We start from the raw sequence: 20,822 nt of genomic DNA on the forward strand, positions 1-20,822 counted from the left end.
CAAGTATCTTAATGTGAAAAAAAAGAACATAAAAATACTTTTTTTTTTTTTTACGAGATTCATTCAATATATATTTATTACTTACCTATCTATAAGTGTTCTGTGTACCAGCCAAAGTAGCCTATGCAATATTTTATATTGTTCAGCCTAGGCCTGGGATGAAGCTTCTACTCACCAGCTCTACTTTCACAGAATTCCTATTTTTCTTCAAAGAATAGCTCATAGCCTCTTACAGGAGGCATTTCTTGAATCTCTTCTTCCCTGGTTATTCATAAACTCTCTTCTACACTAAAACATGTCTTATATTTATTCTGTATACGTTTTTATAAAACTTTCTGTATATATGTTGCTTCCTCCAAGGAGAATTAAAGTTCTTTCAGGAATGGAGGAAGCTTTGCATTTGTCCTTGTATTAAAGCATTTTGTACAATGCCTAACAAATTCTATATGAGTTGAACTAAACTACAATTCAAACACCATGCTACAAAACCAAAAATAATTTTTTTTTTTTCCCCTTCAGGAACTTACATTTACTAAGAAGAGAGCAAGAATAGAAATGTTGACACTAGATTTGGACTCAAAAAGACTTGGGTTTGAATTCTACGTCTGACATGGGTGACATTAAACAAATTATTGAATTGTTCTAAATCCCAATCCCAATTTCCTCTTAGGCTCAAAATGAGGGGTCAGTATCTGAACTCCCCTTCAGGGTTCTGATTTTTATGAGATGAGTAAATCCTCCAATATAATTCAAACAGCATTAAAAAAATTCTTATATTCAAGCCAGCTTCTGCTTTATTAAATTATAATTTTTTGGTCCAGACCTCTGATTTTCATTAATTTAATGTGGAACTCTAGATAAGAAATGTACTACTACCAAAGAAGACTGGCACATTCTCTATAAGTTCTAGTATCATAAGTTTGCTTTGGGTATTGAGAGATTCACTGATTTTTTGATGGAAACATTCAAATAGTATGTGTCACTGGTGAAAACAAATCACATCTTCATTCTCAAGACTCATGTCTTTGTATACATGATAAAATATGGACTACCAGTACTAATAGTTGCTAGTACTACTAATAGTAGTCAGTCAATCAAGAAGCACTTATTAAGTGCCTATTATTTTAAAGATACTGAGTAAGCAAAACATAGTTCCTGATCTGAAGGGGCTAACAGTCTACTATCTCTACTATCACTATTACTATTAATACTACTACTACTATTAGTACTAGACTTACTACTACTACTACTACTACTACTACTACTACTACTACTACTACTACTACTACTACTTCATCAATGGTCTTTAGTCAATTTAAATTTGCACTATAGTAAAAAGTAGAAAGATATAAAAATTTAAATTACAAAGAAATTGTAACAAAAATATAAAATTATAATTGTACAACAATATAAAAATCCCAAGCAATCATCTCATTGTTTAACTCTAAGGACAATCTCATGCATTAGCAAAAACATGGTTGGGGGAAGGGTTAGAAAAAATAGATTTTTAAATAATAAAAAATAGAATGAATCATCACCCATGATCAACTGTATTTATACATTCTTTTTTAATCTTTTTTGTTTACACATGAGTCTTAGTGATAGAGATTTTTTTAAAAGGATCCCACACATTCTATTGTATATGCTAACAAAAGCTTAGGCTTCAATAAAGCTATTAACCTCATACTGGTGAGTATCATTTTATTTTAATGCTTTCTCTATTTTTCTGATTAGTGAGTGGCAATGACATACAAAATAAATTCTTTCCAAAGTTTGATTATAATCTTCCTTGATTATCAAGGAAAACCCCAAATCAACTAAATTTTTAAAAAGTCAGTTATCTTGACTAAATAAGAGCTACTTATAAGCAATCTTGAATATTTCCTTTGAACTTTATTATTTTCCTCATGGTTCATTATACAAACAAACTCTCTCTACCCAGTAGCTTTTCCTACAAATTCTAGGATATATGAGTTGTTGTTTTTTTTAAGTCCAACTTCCTTATAAATATTTTTGGTTGTTTCATTACTGTAAGAGAAGTCAACAATATATAGCACTTCATAAGTAGAATAAAGGGGAATCTTAGAGAAAATTTCATCTGAAAATTATCTGTGGGTGTTAATGCACATTAGTAAACATTATGGGTAAGCAATAGATATGTCAGCTAGAAACACAATGGTATCTTAGGTTAAATAATGTAGTTGTAGTATTGAAGAGCAAGAAGTTGATGATTCTATTACATTTCTCTTAGATTATAATTTTTGATTATATTATTTGAATATGATTTTAAATTCTGGAGTAGATTTTTACAAAACTGAGGATTAACAGTGAGGAAGGTGCATGTATGTAGGTTACAAGGATGGTTAGACCTAGAGTAATGGAGTTGGATAAAATCTGGTCATGTTATAGAGAAAGAAATTCATGACATTTATAGCAAGAAGGAAAGAAAGAGTGTGAAGTATAAAAAGAATAACTAGAGACTTGTAAAAGCATAAGGAAAGAACTTCAAGAGTATGGGAAGAATATAAAGATTGGAAGAGGCATTTATGTGGAAGTATCTATGAAAGCACAATGGTACGGTGAAAAGAACTCTGGGTTTATACCCTACCTTTGCCACTTAATACCTCTGTAGTCTTGGGCTATAGCCTCCCTTACTTTCCTATGTCTCATTCTCTTTCTATCTAAAATTAAGGGGTTTGATTAGATTGGATTCTAAGTTCTTTTCTAGGTGTACTTATATAATCTTATGAGGTGGAGTCAAACATAAACACATTGATTTTCCCTCACAAAATGACAGTGAATATAGTATAGTCATGATTTATTATGGTCTGGGCAGACAAGGAAAATAAAAATTGGCTTGGCACCTATATAATCTTTCTGCTGGAGGGATCTGTCACTGTCATTGTCATTAGCATTGGCTCAAGACACAGATGAAACGTATAGTTGGGCTATATGTTTCATTTGAAAATAAAATGTATAATTTGAAGTTAAGCAATTATGGGATCATAATTTATTTAGAGGTGGAAAGAACTCCAGAAGCTATCTAATCCAAACCTATCATTTTACAGATGTAAAAACTGAAACACGAGAGGTTAAATTCAGGTGGTCATCAAAAGCTTATAACTTTTCCATTATATCATGATTTATATGTAAGTTAAAAGTACCAAACTATGTGTTCTATTTTTCAATTATTCATTTTGATAAGTACATAAAGATCTTTCAGAAAACAGATAATATTTTAAAAGTTGAAACAATACAAAATGGTTATAGATAATTTCTTGAACTATTCAACAATGAAATTTATATTACACTGTCAAGAATTTTATTGTTTTTGAAGACATTCACTTAAGGGAAGGAAGGACATGGACTTTTTATATTCTTTTACTTCCTTACCACCTACTCTTGTTTCAAATGCTTGAAATCTTGTTTCCAACTGCATCACTTTACTGAAACTTCTCTCTCAAAGGTCATCTATAATTTCTACTGACCAAATCCAGTGACATTTTTTCTTCCACTTTTCCATTAGCAACATCATTCTCCTTTCAAATGGTATTAAGCCCTGACTTGTACACATGCAGCACCTTTAACACTCTTCCTTAATTGTAATAATCCTTCCTTTTTAGCATTATTTTTACTTTTATTTTTGATATTCCTATGGTTTTTCAGAACTGAGAAATACATTTTTCAATCCAGAAATAGAATTTTAAGATCACAAGGGAAGTTTATGTAAAATTATGGAAGTAGTAAGATGAATCACAATTAAGTTATCAATTCAAGTCATCAAGCATTTATTAAGTACTTATTATATGCTAGGTACTATGTTATGCTCTAGAAATATAAATACAAACAAAAAGAAAAATCCTGTCCTAAAGAAGTTTATGTTCTAACAGGGAAATAGAACTCACAAAAGTCTAAAGGGATGGGAGGAAGGAGCACCAGAATAAGGGAATGGTGAATCAAAAAGTCTGGAGAGTCACAAATGGAGCCCAGAGTAAAATGAAACAATTTCAATGACTAGTTTAAGGACCTTTCTTAAAATGGAGGTTCTTAACATAATCAGTAATGGATAGAAGCACCAAGGGAGAAGGTATATTCCGAAGTGAGTTTTCAGGGACCAGGCAAAGCATAACATAGTACACTTTATGTAAGAAATACTCTGGTAGGATAATACATCATGATCAAGTAGGATTTATACCAGGAAAGTAGGGCTGATTCTATATTAGGAAAACTATCAGTATAATTGGCCATATTAATAACTATATTAACAAAAACATATGATCATCTCAATAGATGCAGAAAAAAGCATTTGATAAAAATCCATCATCCATTCCTATTAAAAACACTCGAGAGTATAGGAATAAATGGACTTTTCCTTAAAATAATCAGTAGCATCTATTTAAAACCATCAGTAAGCATCCCAATAAGATCAGGAGTGAAACAAGGTTGCCCACTATCACATTACTATTCAATATTGTATTAGAAATGGTAGCTTTGGCAATAAGAGTGGAGAAAGAGATTAAAGGAATTTGAGTAGGTAATGAGGAAACCAAATTATCACTCTTTGCTGATGATATTATGGTATACTTAGTGAACCCCAAAGATTCTACAAAAAAGCTATTAGAAATAATCCACACTTTTAGCAAAGTTGAAGGATACAAAATAAACCCACATAAATCATCAGCATTGTTATATGCCACTAACAAAATTAACAGAGTTACAAAGAGAAATTCCATTTAAAGTAACTACCAATAGTATAAAATATTTAGGAATCTATCTGCCAAGGGAAAATCAGAAACTATATGAGCAAAACTACAAAACTCTTTCAACACAAATTAAAAATGATCTAACCAATTGGAAAAATATTAAATTCTCTTGGATAAGGCAAGCAAATATAATAAAGATGACAATACTACCTAAACTAATCTATTTATTAGTGCTATACCAATCAGACTCCCAAAAAGCTATTTTAATGACCTAGAAAAAAATAACAACAAAGTTCATATGGAAAAACAAAGAATTTCAAGGGAATTAATGAAAAAAAAATCAAATGAATGTGGTTTATCTGTACCAGATCTAAAATTATATGATAAAGCAGTGGTTCCCAAAATCATTTGGTATTGGTTAAGAAATAATAGGTTAGGATCAAAGGACAAAATAATCAATAACTTTAATATTCTAGTGTTTGACAAACCCAGAGATCCCAGCTTTTGGGATAAGAACTCAATGTTTGACAAAAATTGCTGGGAAAATTGGAAATTAATATGGCAGATACTAGGCATTGATCCGCATTTAACACTGTACACCAAAATCAGGTCAAAATGGGTTCATGACATAGGCATAAAGAATAAGATTATAAATAAATTAGAGGAACATAGGATAGTTTATCTCTCAGACCTGTGGAAGAGGAATGAATTTATGACCAAAGAAGAACTAGAGATCATTATTGATCACAAAATAGAAAACTTTGATTATATCAAATTGAAAAGTTTTTGTACAAACAAAACTAATGCAGATAAGATTACAATGGAAACAATAAACTGGGAAAATATTTTTACAGTCAAAGGTTCTGATAAAGGCCTTATTTCCAAAATATATAGAGAACTGACTCTAATTTCTAAGAAATCAAACCATTCTCCAATTGATAAATGGTCAAAGGATATGAATAGACAATTTTCAGATGATGAAATTAAAACTATTTCCACTCATATGAAAGAGTGTTCCAAATCACTATTGATCAGAGAAATGCAAATTAAGACAACTCTGAGATACCATTACACACCTGTCAGAATGGCTAAGATGACAGGAAAAAAAATGATGAATTTTGGAGGGGATGTGGGAAAATTGGGACACTGATGCATTGTTGGTGGAGTTGTGAAAGAATCCATTCTGGAGAGTAATTTGGAACTATGCCCAAGGAGTTATCAAAGTTTGCATACCCTTTGATCCAGCAGTACTACTACTAGGATTATATCCCAAAGAAATACTAAAGAAGGAAAAGGGACCTGTATATGCTAGAATGTTTGTGGTAGCCTTCTTTGTAGTGGCCAGAAACTGGAAACTGAATGGATGCCCATCAATTGAAGATTGGTTGGGTAAATTATGGTGTATGAATGTTATGGAATATTATTGCTCTGTAAGAAATGACCAGCAGGATAATTTCAGAAAGGCCTGGAGAGACTTACATGAATTGCTGCTGAGTGAAATGAATAGGACCAGGAGATCGTTGTATACTTCAACAACAATACTATATGGTGATTAATTCTGATGGATGTGGCCCTCTTCAACAATGAGATGAACCAAATAAGTTCCAATAGAGCAGTAATGAACTGAATCAGCTACACCCAGCGAAAGAACTCTGGGAGATGAATATGAACCACTACATAGAATTCCCAATCCACTATTTTTGTCCGCCTGCATTTTTGATTTCCTTCACAGGCTAATTGTACACTATTTCAAAGTCCGATTCTTTTTGTACAGCAAAACAACTGTTTGGACATGTATACATATATTGCATTTGATTTATACTTTAACATATTTAACATGTATTGGTCAACCTGCCATCTGGGGGGGGGGGGGGGACAGGGGGGAAGGGAGAAGGAGAAGAAAAATTAGAAAAAAAGATTTGGCAATTGTCAATGTTGTAAAATTACCCATACATATATCTGGTAAATAAAAACTATCAAAAAAAAAAAAAAAAGAAAAGAAAAGAAAAGAAATACTCTGGTAATGAATGGAAGGCCATAAAATAAAATTTGTTAGCTGTAAAGCCCTACCCCAGGGCAGGCTTAAGGAAAAGATATAGAAAGACATCTGACACTTTAGAATCTAGTCTGGTACTTCGATTTGAGAATGAGTTTGTCTCTTAATTGTAGAGACTATTCAGATGTACCCTGATATGGTACTACATACTAACAGTTGTGTGAAATGCTTTTCTTTCACTCTTTAACTGTTTTTATTTATTTTCATGATTTTCAATGACATTATGAGAATGTAAACACTCAGTACCTATCATATAATAGGCATTTAATAAATCTTTATTTATTGACTTAATTCCCTCATATTTCTATCTTTCAAAGTATGTTACATGGGGTTTGTAACATAATATGTGCTCAACAAATATTTGTTGAATAAATGAATGAATGTATTTTAAAATAGACAATGTGAATTGTATCACAAACCTTGGGGGTAAAATCTAAGAGGGAATATATGCAGTCCTCATTTTTGTTGACCAAGAAATATTAGGGAATCTTGACCAGTCTCTTCATTGAAGACTTTCTCCTTCATAGTATTGGAGAAGTCATTTTCCCTCATCTTCTTCTCAGTTATGTTACTCCTCTGCATTCCACATTGACTTTTTATCCAACAATTCATCAAACATTTAATAAAAATCTGTGGTAAACACATAAATGTTCTAGATGCTGGGGATAAAAAGACACAAATAAAATAATCCCTGCCTTACAAGAGTTTATAATTTATTGACTGATACAATATTTACATAAATAAGTATTATTTAGGGGAAATGTTGGAGGAAAGAACATTAATAACTTGGAAGAAACCAAGAAAGGATTTATTGAGCACCTAAACCTGAACTTAGTATGAAAAGAAAATAATATTGTCAGACCCAAAAATGAGGGCAAAAGGGAACATTCCAGGTATGGAGAACTGTATGGAAGCACATGTATGTGAGATTGAATTCAATTTGGCATGAAAATAGAATTTATGAGGAAGAATAACAGGAAATGGAGTCAAAATAGCAAATGAGATACAGATTGGGGAGGACCTTAAAAAAAAGATTGTATAGGTTATGTTTTGTACTTCTGAAGATAGAGCAAGGATGACAGAGTGGGAAAAGCACTCAGCTGAGCTATCCCAAGATTTCCATCCAAACAATTTTAAAATAAGTCCTCAAATCAAATTCTGGAGTGGTAAAGTCAACAAAAAAGTCAGCGTAAAATATCCTTTCAATCCAAGACAATATAGGATGTTGGAAGAGAGTTTTGTGATGAGGAGGTTGTTGAGTGCCCTGGAATCAATATAGATAAAATCCCATGGGTGGAAATAGATGTTGATGAAGGAAGCAGCAGTGGCTTTGGGAGCTCTTGAGTCAGAAACAGTAAAGGGACTTGGCAATTAGCTAGAAATAGACTACAAGGGACCTCTTTTCTACAAGTGGGCAGAGGACGAAATGTTGCTTGACAATTCTATTGACTATGCTTACCTCTGGGTTATAGTTGAAGGGATTGAACAAAGCAATTTTGATTATGAGAAAATGGAAGCAAGGCAGCTAGATAGTGCAATGGATGGAGCACCAGCTCTGAAGTCAGGAGGACCTGACACTTAACTCTTCCTAGCTGTGTGACCCTGGGAAAGTCACATAACCCCAATTGCCTTAGCTTAAAAAAAATAGATAGAGAGAGAATGGAAGCTCTGAGAGCAATATCACTTCAATGCTAAGGAGGTAAGGGGCCCATTTCTCATCCCTAGGGATGAAGACCCTGAATAGAAATCATGGTCTCAAGGAAATGGAGCTTTTCCTCGACATGGACCAGAATACAGATGAAAAGTAATGACCTCATCTATCCCCAGATAACATCACCATCTGGAAGCATTGAAAACTTCCAAACCCCCTATACTATCTGTGAAAATAGAAGAGGGGAAAAAAAAAAAAAAAAAAAGCTTGAAGCTTGAGACAGTGTTCTCACCCCTTAAACTCCACATAGGGAACAAAATATAATAGTAAAGTTCTAAATCAAGAAATAGGGTGGGAAAATGAAGAAAGAACAAAAAAAACAAAACAAAACAAAAAAAAAAAAAAAAAAAAAAGAACCTGCCCATTAAAATCTACTCTGGTGACATGGAAGATCAACATGCAAACTCAGAACAAAACAATGAAGTCAAAATAGTTATAAGCAAAGCCTCAAAGAAAAATGTTAGTTGGACATGAGCCGAAGAAGAATTCTCCAAAAAACTAAACAGGAATTTTCAAAATCAATGGTAAAGGAAAAATTAAGATAATGTAACAATTGCTTAATTATTCTAAGGCCCTGATCAAAGAAAGAATTTGGATATCAAATTTCAAGAAATAATCAAGGAGGAGCTAGATTTCTGAGATGATAGCACAAGTTGTGAATTGCTATGTTCACCTCCCGACAACCATAAAATAGCAATTCAAGATAGGAACTGGAAAGGCAGACTCAGCAAGGAGATAGAGTGAAACAATCTCTTAACCCTGAAAATTTAGAAGATTGGCAGAAGAAGTCCAACTTGTAAAAGGAGAACAGTCCAGTCCAAGAATCTTCCCAGTGAGACAACAGCAAGCTCTACCTCAATAAACCAGCAGGATCTTGTGAGACACAGTGGAGTGGGAGAACTCCAACAGCAAGATCCCCAACTTGCCTTGCATAGTCAGGGGAAAGGCAGATTCTGGTTCTGGGGAACAACCACATGCTTCAGTATAGCCCTGGACAAACAGGCATCCTCCAGTGGCTAGATCTCCACATTCATCAGGACAGCCATGGGCTGAGATAGATGCCAATTCCATAGGTACCTAAGCAAACAGAGAGTCATCACCATAGCCCTGGGCAAACAGGCAGCCTCCAGAGTTCAGACCCATATGTCCTTCAGTATAGCCTCTGGGGAAACACAGAAACATCTGTCAAGATCTCAGTACATATCAGAAACTACCACTAGGATTCTAACTCTGCACCAGGTAAGCTGCCATTTCTTTATAGCCTCCAGCAATATTAGCTACCCCTTACTTTACTTCCTTAGCACAACATCAGCCTCAAGATTCCCCTATGTGCCTCAGGGGAACAACAGTGCAATGGCAAGTAAACAGATAGGGCCAGCCACTAGCACAAGAAACTTGAAACAGTGCCCCTTCCACCATGAGAAATTTCAAGGAAAAGAAAAAAAAAGAAAAACTAACCATGAGCAAAAAACAACAAAAAATAACCTGACCAACAGAGTAGTTATGGTGACAAAAGATGACAGCAATGTTAAAAACAACAACAACAACAACAACAACAACAAACAAAATAAACAAAATCATAAAAATGAGAAGTCATCTTAAGCCAGGAAAAAAAGAAAAAAAAAATCACTTAAAAGAGCTCAAAAAGGCATTTAAAATCTATGAGAGATAGACAAAAAATTGAGATAACAAATGAGAGTGATTCAAGAGAATTATGAAAAAAAAAAAAAAGAATACACCCAGCTTAGAAAAAAGAAAACAACTGTGTAAAAAGTAGAATTGGGCAAATAGAAAAAGAGAGAGAAAAATCCACTGAGGAAAACAACTCCTTAAAGAATACAATTGGCAAATAGAAAATACAAAAGTACCTCCCCCCCAAAAAAAAAAAAAACCCTACCAAAATCATCTTAAAAGTTAGAATTGAGCAAATGAAAAAATTGAGGAAGTAGAAGTTAGTAACTCTTTAAGACATCAAGAATCAATCAAAGTCAAAAAAATGAAAAACTGGAAGAAAAAGACATCATGGGAAAAATAGTTGATCTGGAAAATAGATGAAGGTGAGATAATATCTGAATCACTGGACTATTTGATAGGCATAATCAAAAAGAGGATCTAGATAGTATTTTTCAAAAAATTATCAAGGAAAATTTTACTTATGTCTCGGAACCAGAAGGCAAAATAGGCATTGAAAGAATACATTAATAATGTCAGGAAAAAGTTTGGTAAATAAAAACTTCAAGTAACATTATAGTCAAATTTCAAAATCATCAGGTTGAGGAAAAAATACTTCAAGTGACCAGATATAAAGAAATCAAATATTGGGGAATCACAATTAGGATTACATTAGACATGGCAGCTACAATATTAAAAGAGCAGAGGTCATGGAATATGCTATTTCAGAAGACAAAGTAGCTAGGACTTACTACTAAAAATCAATTATTTCACCCATCATATCCCAAATAATCCCATTTGATGCATTAAGGTAAAATGGTCATTCAAACTTCCTTAAGGAGAAGACTAGAACTAAATTAAAAATTTGACCTCCAATATCAGGACCCAAGAGAAACATAAACAAGTAAAAAGAAAAAAAGAAAACATAAGAGATTTAATAGAGCTAAACAGTTTATATCCCTACTTGTAACACTTAAAAATTTTATCATTAATTGCTAGAAGAAATATACATGTATAAATTAAATTTGAGGGTGACATAAAAAATAAGAGAAGAGAAAGAGGAGTGCACTGAATGAGAAAGAAGGGAGAAGTAAAATGTTATGAAATATTTCAGATGGAAGGACACAAAAGACCTATTACAGTAAAAGAGAAGATGGGAGGGTAGGCATTGAGCATCCTTTGAACTTTACTCTCATCAATATTGGCTCAAAGAGAAAATAATATACAAAATCACTTGAATATACAAACCTATATTACTTGACAGAAATGTAGGAGGGGAAGAAATTAAGTAAAAGGTGGAAGTGGGGTGGGAAGTGACAGAAGGGAGTATAAATCAGAATAGAGGGGGAGCAAAGCATCAATGAGGAAGGAAAAAGAGAAAAGAGAAAGATGACAAACAAAATGTTGAATAGGTTAGAGGGAAATAAACCAGTAATAATCAAAACTCTGAATGTGAATGGGCTGAATTCTCCTGCAAAATTGGAGCAGATAGTACAGGTTACCAAAAAATGAAAACCTAAAATGTGTTGTTTACAAGAAACATACAAAGCAGAGAGACACACACAAAGTAAAGGTAAGGGGCTAGAGCAGAATGTATTATACTTCAGCTTAAGTTAAAAAAAAAAAAGGCAAGAATAGCAATCCTGATCTCAGAGTAAAAGTAAAAACAAAAAACAAAAACAAAAACAAAAAACAAAAAACAAAAAACAAACAATTAAACAATTAGAGACAATGAAGTTATATCAATACTTTGTGCCAAGTAATAAAATATCCAAAATAAAGGAGAAGTAAAGTGAGTTACAGGAAGAAATAAAAGGCAAAACTATACTAATGGGGGATGTCAACTGTGAGGAGGTAAATAGAATAATAAAGAAGTTATATATGATAGACCTTTGGAGAAAATTTAATTGGAACAGAAAAGAATGAGATTTTTTTCTTTTCTGGACAATTACAAGGTGAGAACTCAGGTTGACTTGATAGAAGGAGCAAGCCCATTGGCTGAAGTGGTTCTTCCCAGAAGCCCTTGCATTATCCCACAAAAATTGGCCATATATTAAGACAAAAAACCTTACAAGAAGGTTTGAAGAAAACAGAAATAGTAAATGTTTCCTTTTCAGAACACAATACAATGAAAAATGTATTCAATAAAGGGCCAAAAAAAGATAGACTAAAAAGCAATTGGAAATTAAATAATCTAATTTTAAAAATTGAGTGAGTTAAACAACAAATCACAGAAATAATCTATAATTTTACTCAAGAGAATGACAATAATGAGACAACATACCAAAAATTATGGGGTCAGCCAAAGCAGTTCTTAGGGGAAATTTTATGTCTTGAAATAACTATATGAATAAAAGATAGAAAGAGGTGATCAATGAAATAGATATGTAACTAGAAAAGCTAGGAAGAGAACAAACTAAAAAGTTCTAATTAAATGCCACATTACAAATTCTGAAAAAAGGAGAGATTAATAAAATAAAAAGTAAGAAGACTATTGAACTAATAAATAAAAATTGGTTTTATGAAAAAAACCAGATAAACCTTTGTTTAATTTGATCAGAAAAAGAAAAGAAAAAAAAAAACAAATCACCAATATAAAAAATAAAATTTTTGGGTGAATATACCAATGACAAAGAAATTAAAGCAATAATTAGGAGTTATTTTGCTCAACTGTCTGGCAGCAAATCCAACAATATGACTGAAATGGATGAATGTTTACAAAAATATAAATTATCTAGGTTAACAGAAAAGGAAATAAATTACTTAAATAGTCCCATTTTAGAAAAAGAAATTGCACAATAAATTAATTAACTCCTTAAGAAAAAATCTTCAGGGCCAGATTGAGTCATGGGTGAATTCTATGAAATAATTTAAAAAATAATTCCAATTCTATGAAAACTATTTGGAAAAATATGTAAAAAAGGAGTCCTGCCAAATTCCATCTATGACACAAATATATTGCTATTTAAACTAGGAGAAACTAATGCAAACAATTTAAATAAAATATTAGCAAAGAGATTATAGCAAACTATGAGCAGGATAATATCCTATGACCAAATGGGATTTATGCCAAGAATGCAGAGCTTGTTCAATATCAGCAAAACTATTACCATAATCAACCATATCAATAATAAAACCAACAGAAAACATAAAATAAACTCAATAGATGCAGAAAAAAAACATTTGACAAAATACAGCACCCATTCTATTAAAAATACTAAAGAGCATAGAATTAAAGAGAGCTTTACAGTGTGTCAAATTTATAAGAATACAAGTCATTCCCTAGTTGATAAATGGTCAAAGGATATGAACAATTTTCAGATGATAAAATTAAAGTTATCTATAGTTGTATTTAAAATGCTTTAAATCAGAAATTAGAGAAATGTAAATTAAAATAACTATGAGGTACAACATCACACCTCTCAGATTGATTAAGATGACAGGAAAAGACAATGATAAATGTTGAAGAGGATATGGGAAAAGTAGAACATTAAAGCACTGTTAGTGGAGTTGGGAAATGATAAACCCATTCTGGAGAGTAATCTGGAATTATGCTAAAGGGCTATCAAACTGTGTATACTCTTTAACCCAGCAGGGCTATTACTAGGTCTGTATTCCAAGGAAATCATAAAGGAGGGAAAAGTATCCATAGGGGCAAAACTATTTGTAGTAAAGAAGTTTGTGGGAGCAAAGAATTGGAAAATGAGTAGATGCCTGTCAATTGGGGAATGGTTGAATAAGTTGTAGTATATTAAGGTAATGGAATGTTATTGTTCCATAAAAAAAAAAAAAATGATAAATAAGCTATTTTTAGAAAGGCCTGGAAAGATTTACAGGAACTGATCATGAATGAAACAAGCAGAACCAGGAATACATTGTACACAGTAAAGGCAAGAATGTGTGATGCAAGAACTAAGAAGAAATTCCATTTATAATAATTGCGAACAATATCGAATACTTGTCTGCCAAGACAAATTCGGGGATTACATAATATTTACAGAACACTTTTCACACAATTAAGGATGGATCTGAATGCTTGAAAAATATTAAATGTTCATATGTAGGCTGAGTTAATATAATAAAAATGATGATTTGAAGATGACAGGAAAAGATAAGGATAAATGTTGCCAGGAATGTGGGGAAACTGGGCACTAATGCATTGTTGATGGAATTGTGAAATGATCCAACTATTCTGGAGAGCAATTAGGAACTGTGTTACAGTTCCCAAAGAGCTATAAAATTGTGCATAGCCTTTGATCCAGTAGTGTGCCCTTACTGGGTCTGTATCCCAAGGAAATCATAAAGGAGGGAAAAGGACATACATGCAAAAATGTTTGTAGCAGCTTTCTTTACCGTCACAGAAAAATGGAAAATGAGTAGATACCCACAAATTGGAGAATGGCTGAACAAGTTGTGGTGTGTGAAGATAATGAAATATTATTATTCTATAAAAAATTATGAACAAGCAGATTTTAGAAAGGCCTGGAAAGATTTACATGAACAGAAGCTGAGTGAAACCAAGGAGAACCAGGAATACATTATATACAATAATAGCAAGAATGTGTGAAAGACTTAGTTCTTCTGTATAGTTCAGTGACTCAAAGCAATTCCAATAGACTTTGGACAGAAAATGCCACCTGCATCCAGAAAAAGAACTAATGAGATTGAATACAAATTAACACATGCTATATTCAATTCTTTTTTCTGTTTTTGTTTTGTATCTCTCTCATGGTTTTCCCTTTTGCTCTGAACTTTCTCTTCCAACATGATTCATAAAACAATGTGTATTAAGAATAAATAAATTTACTAGAAAAATAAAAAAATGACATTTTTACCAAGGTTAATTAACTTATTCAGAGTCAAACTAATCAAATTATCAAATAATTATTTTATAGAACTAAAAAGATGAACAATAAGAGGTCAAAATATGAAAGAAATCAGTAAAAATGTTAAGGAAGGAAACCAGCAGTTTCAGATTTTAAACTATATTCCAAAGAGATAATTATCAAAACAATTAGGTACTGGTAAAATATAAAGTGATGAGATATAAAGTGATGAGTCAGTGGAATAGATAAGTCACACAATGGACAACAGTAAATCATAATAATTTAATGTTTGATAAACTCAAAGATACAAGCTTAGGGGGTAAGAATTCACCATTTGAAGGGCAGCTAGGTGATGCAGTGGATAGAGCACCACCCTTAAGTCAGGAGGACCTGAGTTCAAATTTGACCTCAGACATTTAACACTTATTAGCTGTGTAAAGCTCATTTAACCCTAATTGCCTCAGGGGAAAAAATTCACTATTTGTGAAAAATAGCCTGCAAAACTGGAAAGTAATTTGATAGAAACTATGCTCTGACCCACATCTAATACAGTATATGTAATTAGATAAGATGAAAATGAATAAATTATTTAGAAATAAATTGAGATATCATAAATATATTATGGGAGAATGGGAAAATGTACCTGCTGGATCTTGCTGGATCTATGGAGATAGCAAGAATTTATGACTAAACAGGAGAGAGAATTATAGGGAATAAAGCAGATAATTTTGATTACATAATTCAAAAAAAATGCACAAAACCCAAAAGTAATGAAGCAAAAATTAGAAGTAAAACTGAAAAAAAACCCCAAAATATAATAAGTTTCTCTGATAAATACTTTAATTTTTTTAGGGTGTGTGTGTGTGTGTGGTTCTGAGCCAAATTTATAAAAATAAGAGTACTTTCCAGATAACAATTGGTCAAAGCATATGAAAAGGAACTGTTCAGAAGAAATCAGTTATCATCAGCCATATATGAAAATAATTCTCTAAATTACTACTTATTAGAGAAAAGCACATTAAAGCACTGCTAAAATATTGCCTCACACTTTTCTAAATTGGCTAACATGACAGGGAAAATGATAAATGCTGGAGGGAATATGGAAAAACTGGGACACTAAAGAGTTGGAGAAGTTCACTCTTGGTGAGCTAATCAGCCTATTCTGGAGAACAATATAGCACATCACTATAAAACTAGGAATACTCTTTGACCCAGCAATACCAATATGATTTATTCAGTATCTCAAAACTATTTTACAAAAGAGTTGTTTGCTGTTGCCATCTGCAGCCAGCGGTGACCAGGGGCTTTGTGGGAGCCTCTGCCCCCTCCTGGATGTCCCTGGGCCCTCCGCGCCTGGCGCTTTTCCTTTGCTTCCGCTCCCGGGGAGAGGCTCCCGGATAAACCCTTCCACAGATGAAAAAGCCTCCCCACGCACTTTGTACCCCGGGACTCTGGAAATTACCCAGCGAAGATTGGTGTGCAGCTATCTTATTTGAATAAGAATATTTGTAACAGCTCTTTTTGGGGTGGCAAAAATTGGAAATTGAGGGGAGACTTATAAATTGTGGAACGTTGTCCAACTTATGTTATAAAATAGCAATGCAATAATACGTATTATATGAAATGACAAACATGATGGTTTCAGAAAAATCTCAGAAGACTTATATGAACCCATACAAAATGACATGCACACAACCAAGAAAATGCTATATACAGTAATAGTATTGTGAGAGACTTAGTTACTCTGATCAAGACAATCATCTCAATCAATTCCAAAGGACCTATAATAAAAAATCCTATCCATCTCAAGAGAAAGAACTGATGAAGCACACTTAAAATTTTTTTCATGTGTTTTCTTTCATATGGGTTAGATGCAAATATGTTTGGCATGGACATAACATTTACAATTGAAAATAAATCATCTTGTTTTCTCAAGGATGAGATGGTAGCAAGGAATAGGGGGATAATTTGGAATTCAAAAGTTAAAAGATGATTATTATAAGCTTTTTATATGTCATTGGAAACTAAAGAAATTATTAAACAATTAAATATTATTTTAAAAGAAAGTTATTTTTTGCTCTATAAGAAATAGGGAGCCACAGAATGTTTTTTTTTTTTTTTTTTTAGCAAAGGAGCAATATGGTTCAGACGAGTTTCTCAGAAAGATTATTTTGACAGCTGTATAGAGTATAGATTACATATAGAAAGATAATAGAGAAATGATAGCAAGGTATGGGTTTGATTCCTCTTATACATACTTATTATGGGCCACCAGGCAAGTAACTTAACCTATCAATATTCTATCTAGGCAATTAACTAAGATTACAAGTTGCAAAAAAGGTATTAGCATTCCTTGATAGAGAAAGTTTCCTCATCTACAAATCCCCATAAACCACTGAAATCACAGTTTCAGTTGCTATTCTAATTTTCAATTGATAGGCATCTCATCTTTGGCTTATAAAAGAGTTTAGTTGATGGTGGGATCCTTTATGTTTAGACACTTGTTCTTATCCCATTTTTAAGGGGAAAAATAATCTTGGTTCTGCAGGAACAAGAGAGTAAGTATGAGAATGAATTGGGAGTTCTCCATTTTCAGGTAAAATGGCTAAATATTTGGGAAATATAGACAAGTAGGTTAAGGTTGAAAGCTGATAAGATTCCACTTTATATCAAATTTGTCCACAGAGCAATGATGATTTTTTAGATGAGGCTAGAAGGTTCTTCTGAAGACATACTGTTTGCACTAATACCTTAGGAGAGCAATGTTCTCCGAATGAACTTGAATTAGTTTCTACTCCTTACCAAATGCAGAATATAAAAGACATGTGAAGTGATAAGATGATCCCTAATACAAGAAATACAAGTATTCTAAGACCAGAAGAAAGAATTAATAGGAGATTTAGAGAGAACATGAGAGAATAAAAGATACTGTGAGACTCCTGAGAGAAAAAGAAAAATGATGTCTAATTTGGAGGTCTAGGGAATTACTTTGCCATTTGAACATGAACATTGAAACTTTTTCCTCAAAAGCTCCCAGGTACCTTCAATTCTGGGTGTGCAGAATGAGTACTTTTAATACCATAAATGTGTCAAGGTAAGTCAGGGAGTTTTCCAGTTAAAATAGACATAAGAACTAATGTATCAACATCTAAAAGTCATAAATGCCCATAGGCCCACTAGAACTTCCACAGAGGTCACTACCTATTCATCATTCTCTATTTAAAATTCTCCAGGTACCAGTAACCAAGATTAATAAGAAAGTCATTTTTAATTCATTATCATTTTTTCCATTTGTAAAAATTGGTTAGCATTGAAATTCATATCCCAATACACCTTTTAATCAATAAATATTTCATTCAAAATGTTAAACCATTCCTTTAGAAAAAAAAAAAAAAGACATTCAATACTATTCACAGCTCATACTGCCTTTTAGAGGACTAAGTTTTTTTTTTTTTAACAAGTCTACATCTTGAATGTTACAGAAGATACATTGTATTATAACTAATTAAGCTACATGTATTATGTGTCAAAAATTAAAATAATCATCAAGGTTTGATTTCTAGATACTGAATTTAAAACAAAGACAAAAGGAACTGGGGAAATAATTCTGAATATTATGATATCAGTCTATAAAATTATAACAACATAAAATGTCTCTAAAGGATAAAGTAACATTGCAGAGCCAAGATTTAAAACATTAAGATTGACCTAGCAGAAAAAAGAGACATTCAGAAAAGCAAATATACTACATTTTGATACTCATAAAAATGAGTCAATTGTTTCAAAGTGATCCCCTCCTGTAGCTTGAGTTGAGTCAAAGTAGCACTTTGTTCAAAGTGGTAGAATTTACTATTGTAATGAGACAATTTTGTAATTAGCTGTTACAAATGACAAATAAGGATATTATTGAGTCTTGTGAAGAAAAACAATGGCTTGGATTATAAATGAAAGTCAATGAGGTGTGTACTCATTTTATTAACATTACTATAGCATTCTATTTCTTAAATACCGTGCATTATTTAATTTTGTATGTAGTTTGCTTTACAAACACTAGTTTTATTATATCCACAGATATGTTTAGAGATATGAATCTATATAATCACTTAAAAATGTAGCTTCTGCAGGACATGTAACATCTCATTACAACTTTGTACTTAAAGTCATAAAATATGCAAGACTTACCTGAAAGACACCCAGTGACTGACAGAAACAGAATTAGTTTCCATGACGACCCCATCCTTGGTCACTAGGGTCTTCCTGAGTCCCAGTTTGTATAACTGTTAGCAGCTTTGACGTTTCTTCATTAAAGTACAGCCTATTGAGACAAAAGACAAGTTTCAGAAATAAACGAAATAACTCACAAAAACAAAGTAATATTCAAAGGACATACAAAAAGACATAAAAGCTCAGAATGCTTAAGGTAAGAAAAGGCTGATCATTATTTAAACTATTGTAATAACTAATACGGTTTCTATTTCCAGGCATTTAATACGCAATGCTAAAATTACAAAGAAAATAGTAAAACAAGTTTTTCATATTTCATTTATTCAGATCACTTCCTAGAAGTACAAAAAAAAAAGTATCAGGCTCTAATTTGGGATGATCCTCACTCATGGGGAATTGGGAAAGCATCACTTAATACATTAGACAAATGATTGGGTTAGAAAAAACAGGGTAGATAAACAAGATACATTAATATCTGTTTCTCTGATACAGAACATAACTAATGATCAGTTAGTCAAGCACTTTTACACATTGTGCCTGTAGCTCATCTCAGCCTCTGCAGGGAACTTTTCCTCAATTAATTATTAATGTCAATTGCCTTTGTTTTTAAGTTCTGTGATAATCTGGTTGTGATTCAGTTCCCTTGTTTGGTGAGTTATCTTTCTCAGCATCCTACACTGGCCAGACCTGAGGGAAATAAGAATTTTCATGAATATTTAACTTTTTTTTGTCTCTTGGTCATGACGTTTTACAATAAGCAGAGCATAATATTTATTTTGCTTGGATAACTTTTTTTCCACTAGCAGGGCTACATTAAAAACAGACATGATAAACAAACCTAACCCTGAAATGACTGTACATATAAAAAAGATATATAATAAATTCCTAAAATAGAAGAAAATGATGAAGATAAACAGGTTTACATTGTCCAGGTGTGATCTAAATATGTTTTACTTAGACAAAGCAATAAGGGCCAAAAGAATATAATTTATAGTGTGCCTAGGATGTAAAAGCAATAATTCCTTCTTCATTCACATCTAGTCTGAAGATATTAAAAAGAAAAGAAAAGATAAAATTATCTTCTGCCTTGTGGAACTTCATCATTAAAAACAGGCAAGCATTCTATGCTGTGACTTGAAATTTACTTATTAATGCCATAAGAAAAATCCATGACTTGATTCATTTTAGGCTCACTCTAATTTCTTTTAGACCCTGGGCACAGGAGTCCATTTTAATTTCATGGCTAAGAATCTGTAATGGAGAAGGCAGCTATTAAGATTAAATCATCATTGATTTATAATTTCAATTTTAAAAACACACCCATTTCATTATTCTTCCACAAGAATATAGGTTTTCTTCCATGTAAATAAAGATAGAAACCTTTGAACAAATGTCCTCAGCATTAACTGAGAATTGTATATTTAAAGCACTATTATATTGGTTGATATCAAAGTTGCTTAATGTGGGTTACAAACTCCTAAATCAAAAATTCTTGTGTGATTTAGATTAGATAATCCTAGATCTTTAGGGAAAAAAAATATACCTGAATTCACTAATATTAAATAAATCCTCACTACAGGCTCTAATTGGATGCCACCAATAATAGACAACTTACCACTGGAAACATACTA

General features: G+C 32.4%; 1 protein-coding gene across 5 annotated transcripts in view; it reads right to left on the reverse strand.

Annotated features, from left to right (window-relative positions):
* CNTN5 (contactin 5) overlaps nucleotides 1–20,822 on the reverse strand; it is a 1,627,773-nt gene that overhangs the window by 786,651 nt on the left and 820,300 nt on the right. For all 5 annotated transcript variants that reach the window (XM_074304449.1, XM_074304446.1, XM_074304445.1 and 2 more), the window contains one exon: nucleotides 19,150–19,282. In XM_074304449.1, coding sequence (XP_074160550.1) covers nucleotides 19,150–19,193 — 44 coding nt within the window. In that variant the 5' untranslated portion in view covers nucleotides 19,194–19,282. The remainder of the gene's footprint in view (nucleotides 1–19,149; nucleotides 19,283–20,822) is intronic.

This window comes from Sminthopsis crassicaudata, chromosome 3 (assembly GCF_048593235.1).
Source record: "Sminthopsis crassicaudata isolate SCR6 chromosome 3, ASM4859323v1, whole genome shotgun sequence".
Taxonomy (NCBI): Eukaryota; Metazoa; Chordata; class Mammalia; order Dasyuromorphia; family Dasyuridae; genus Sminthopsis; species Sminthopsis crassicaudata.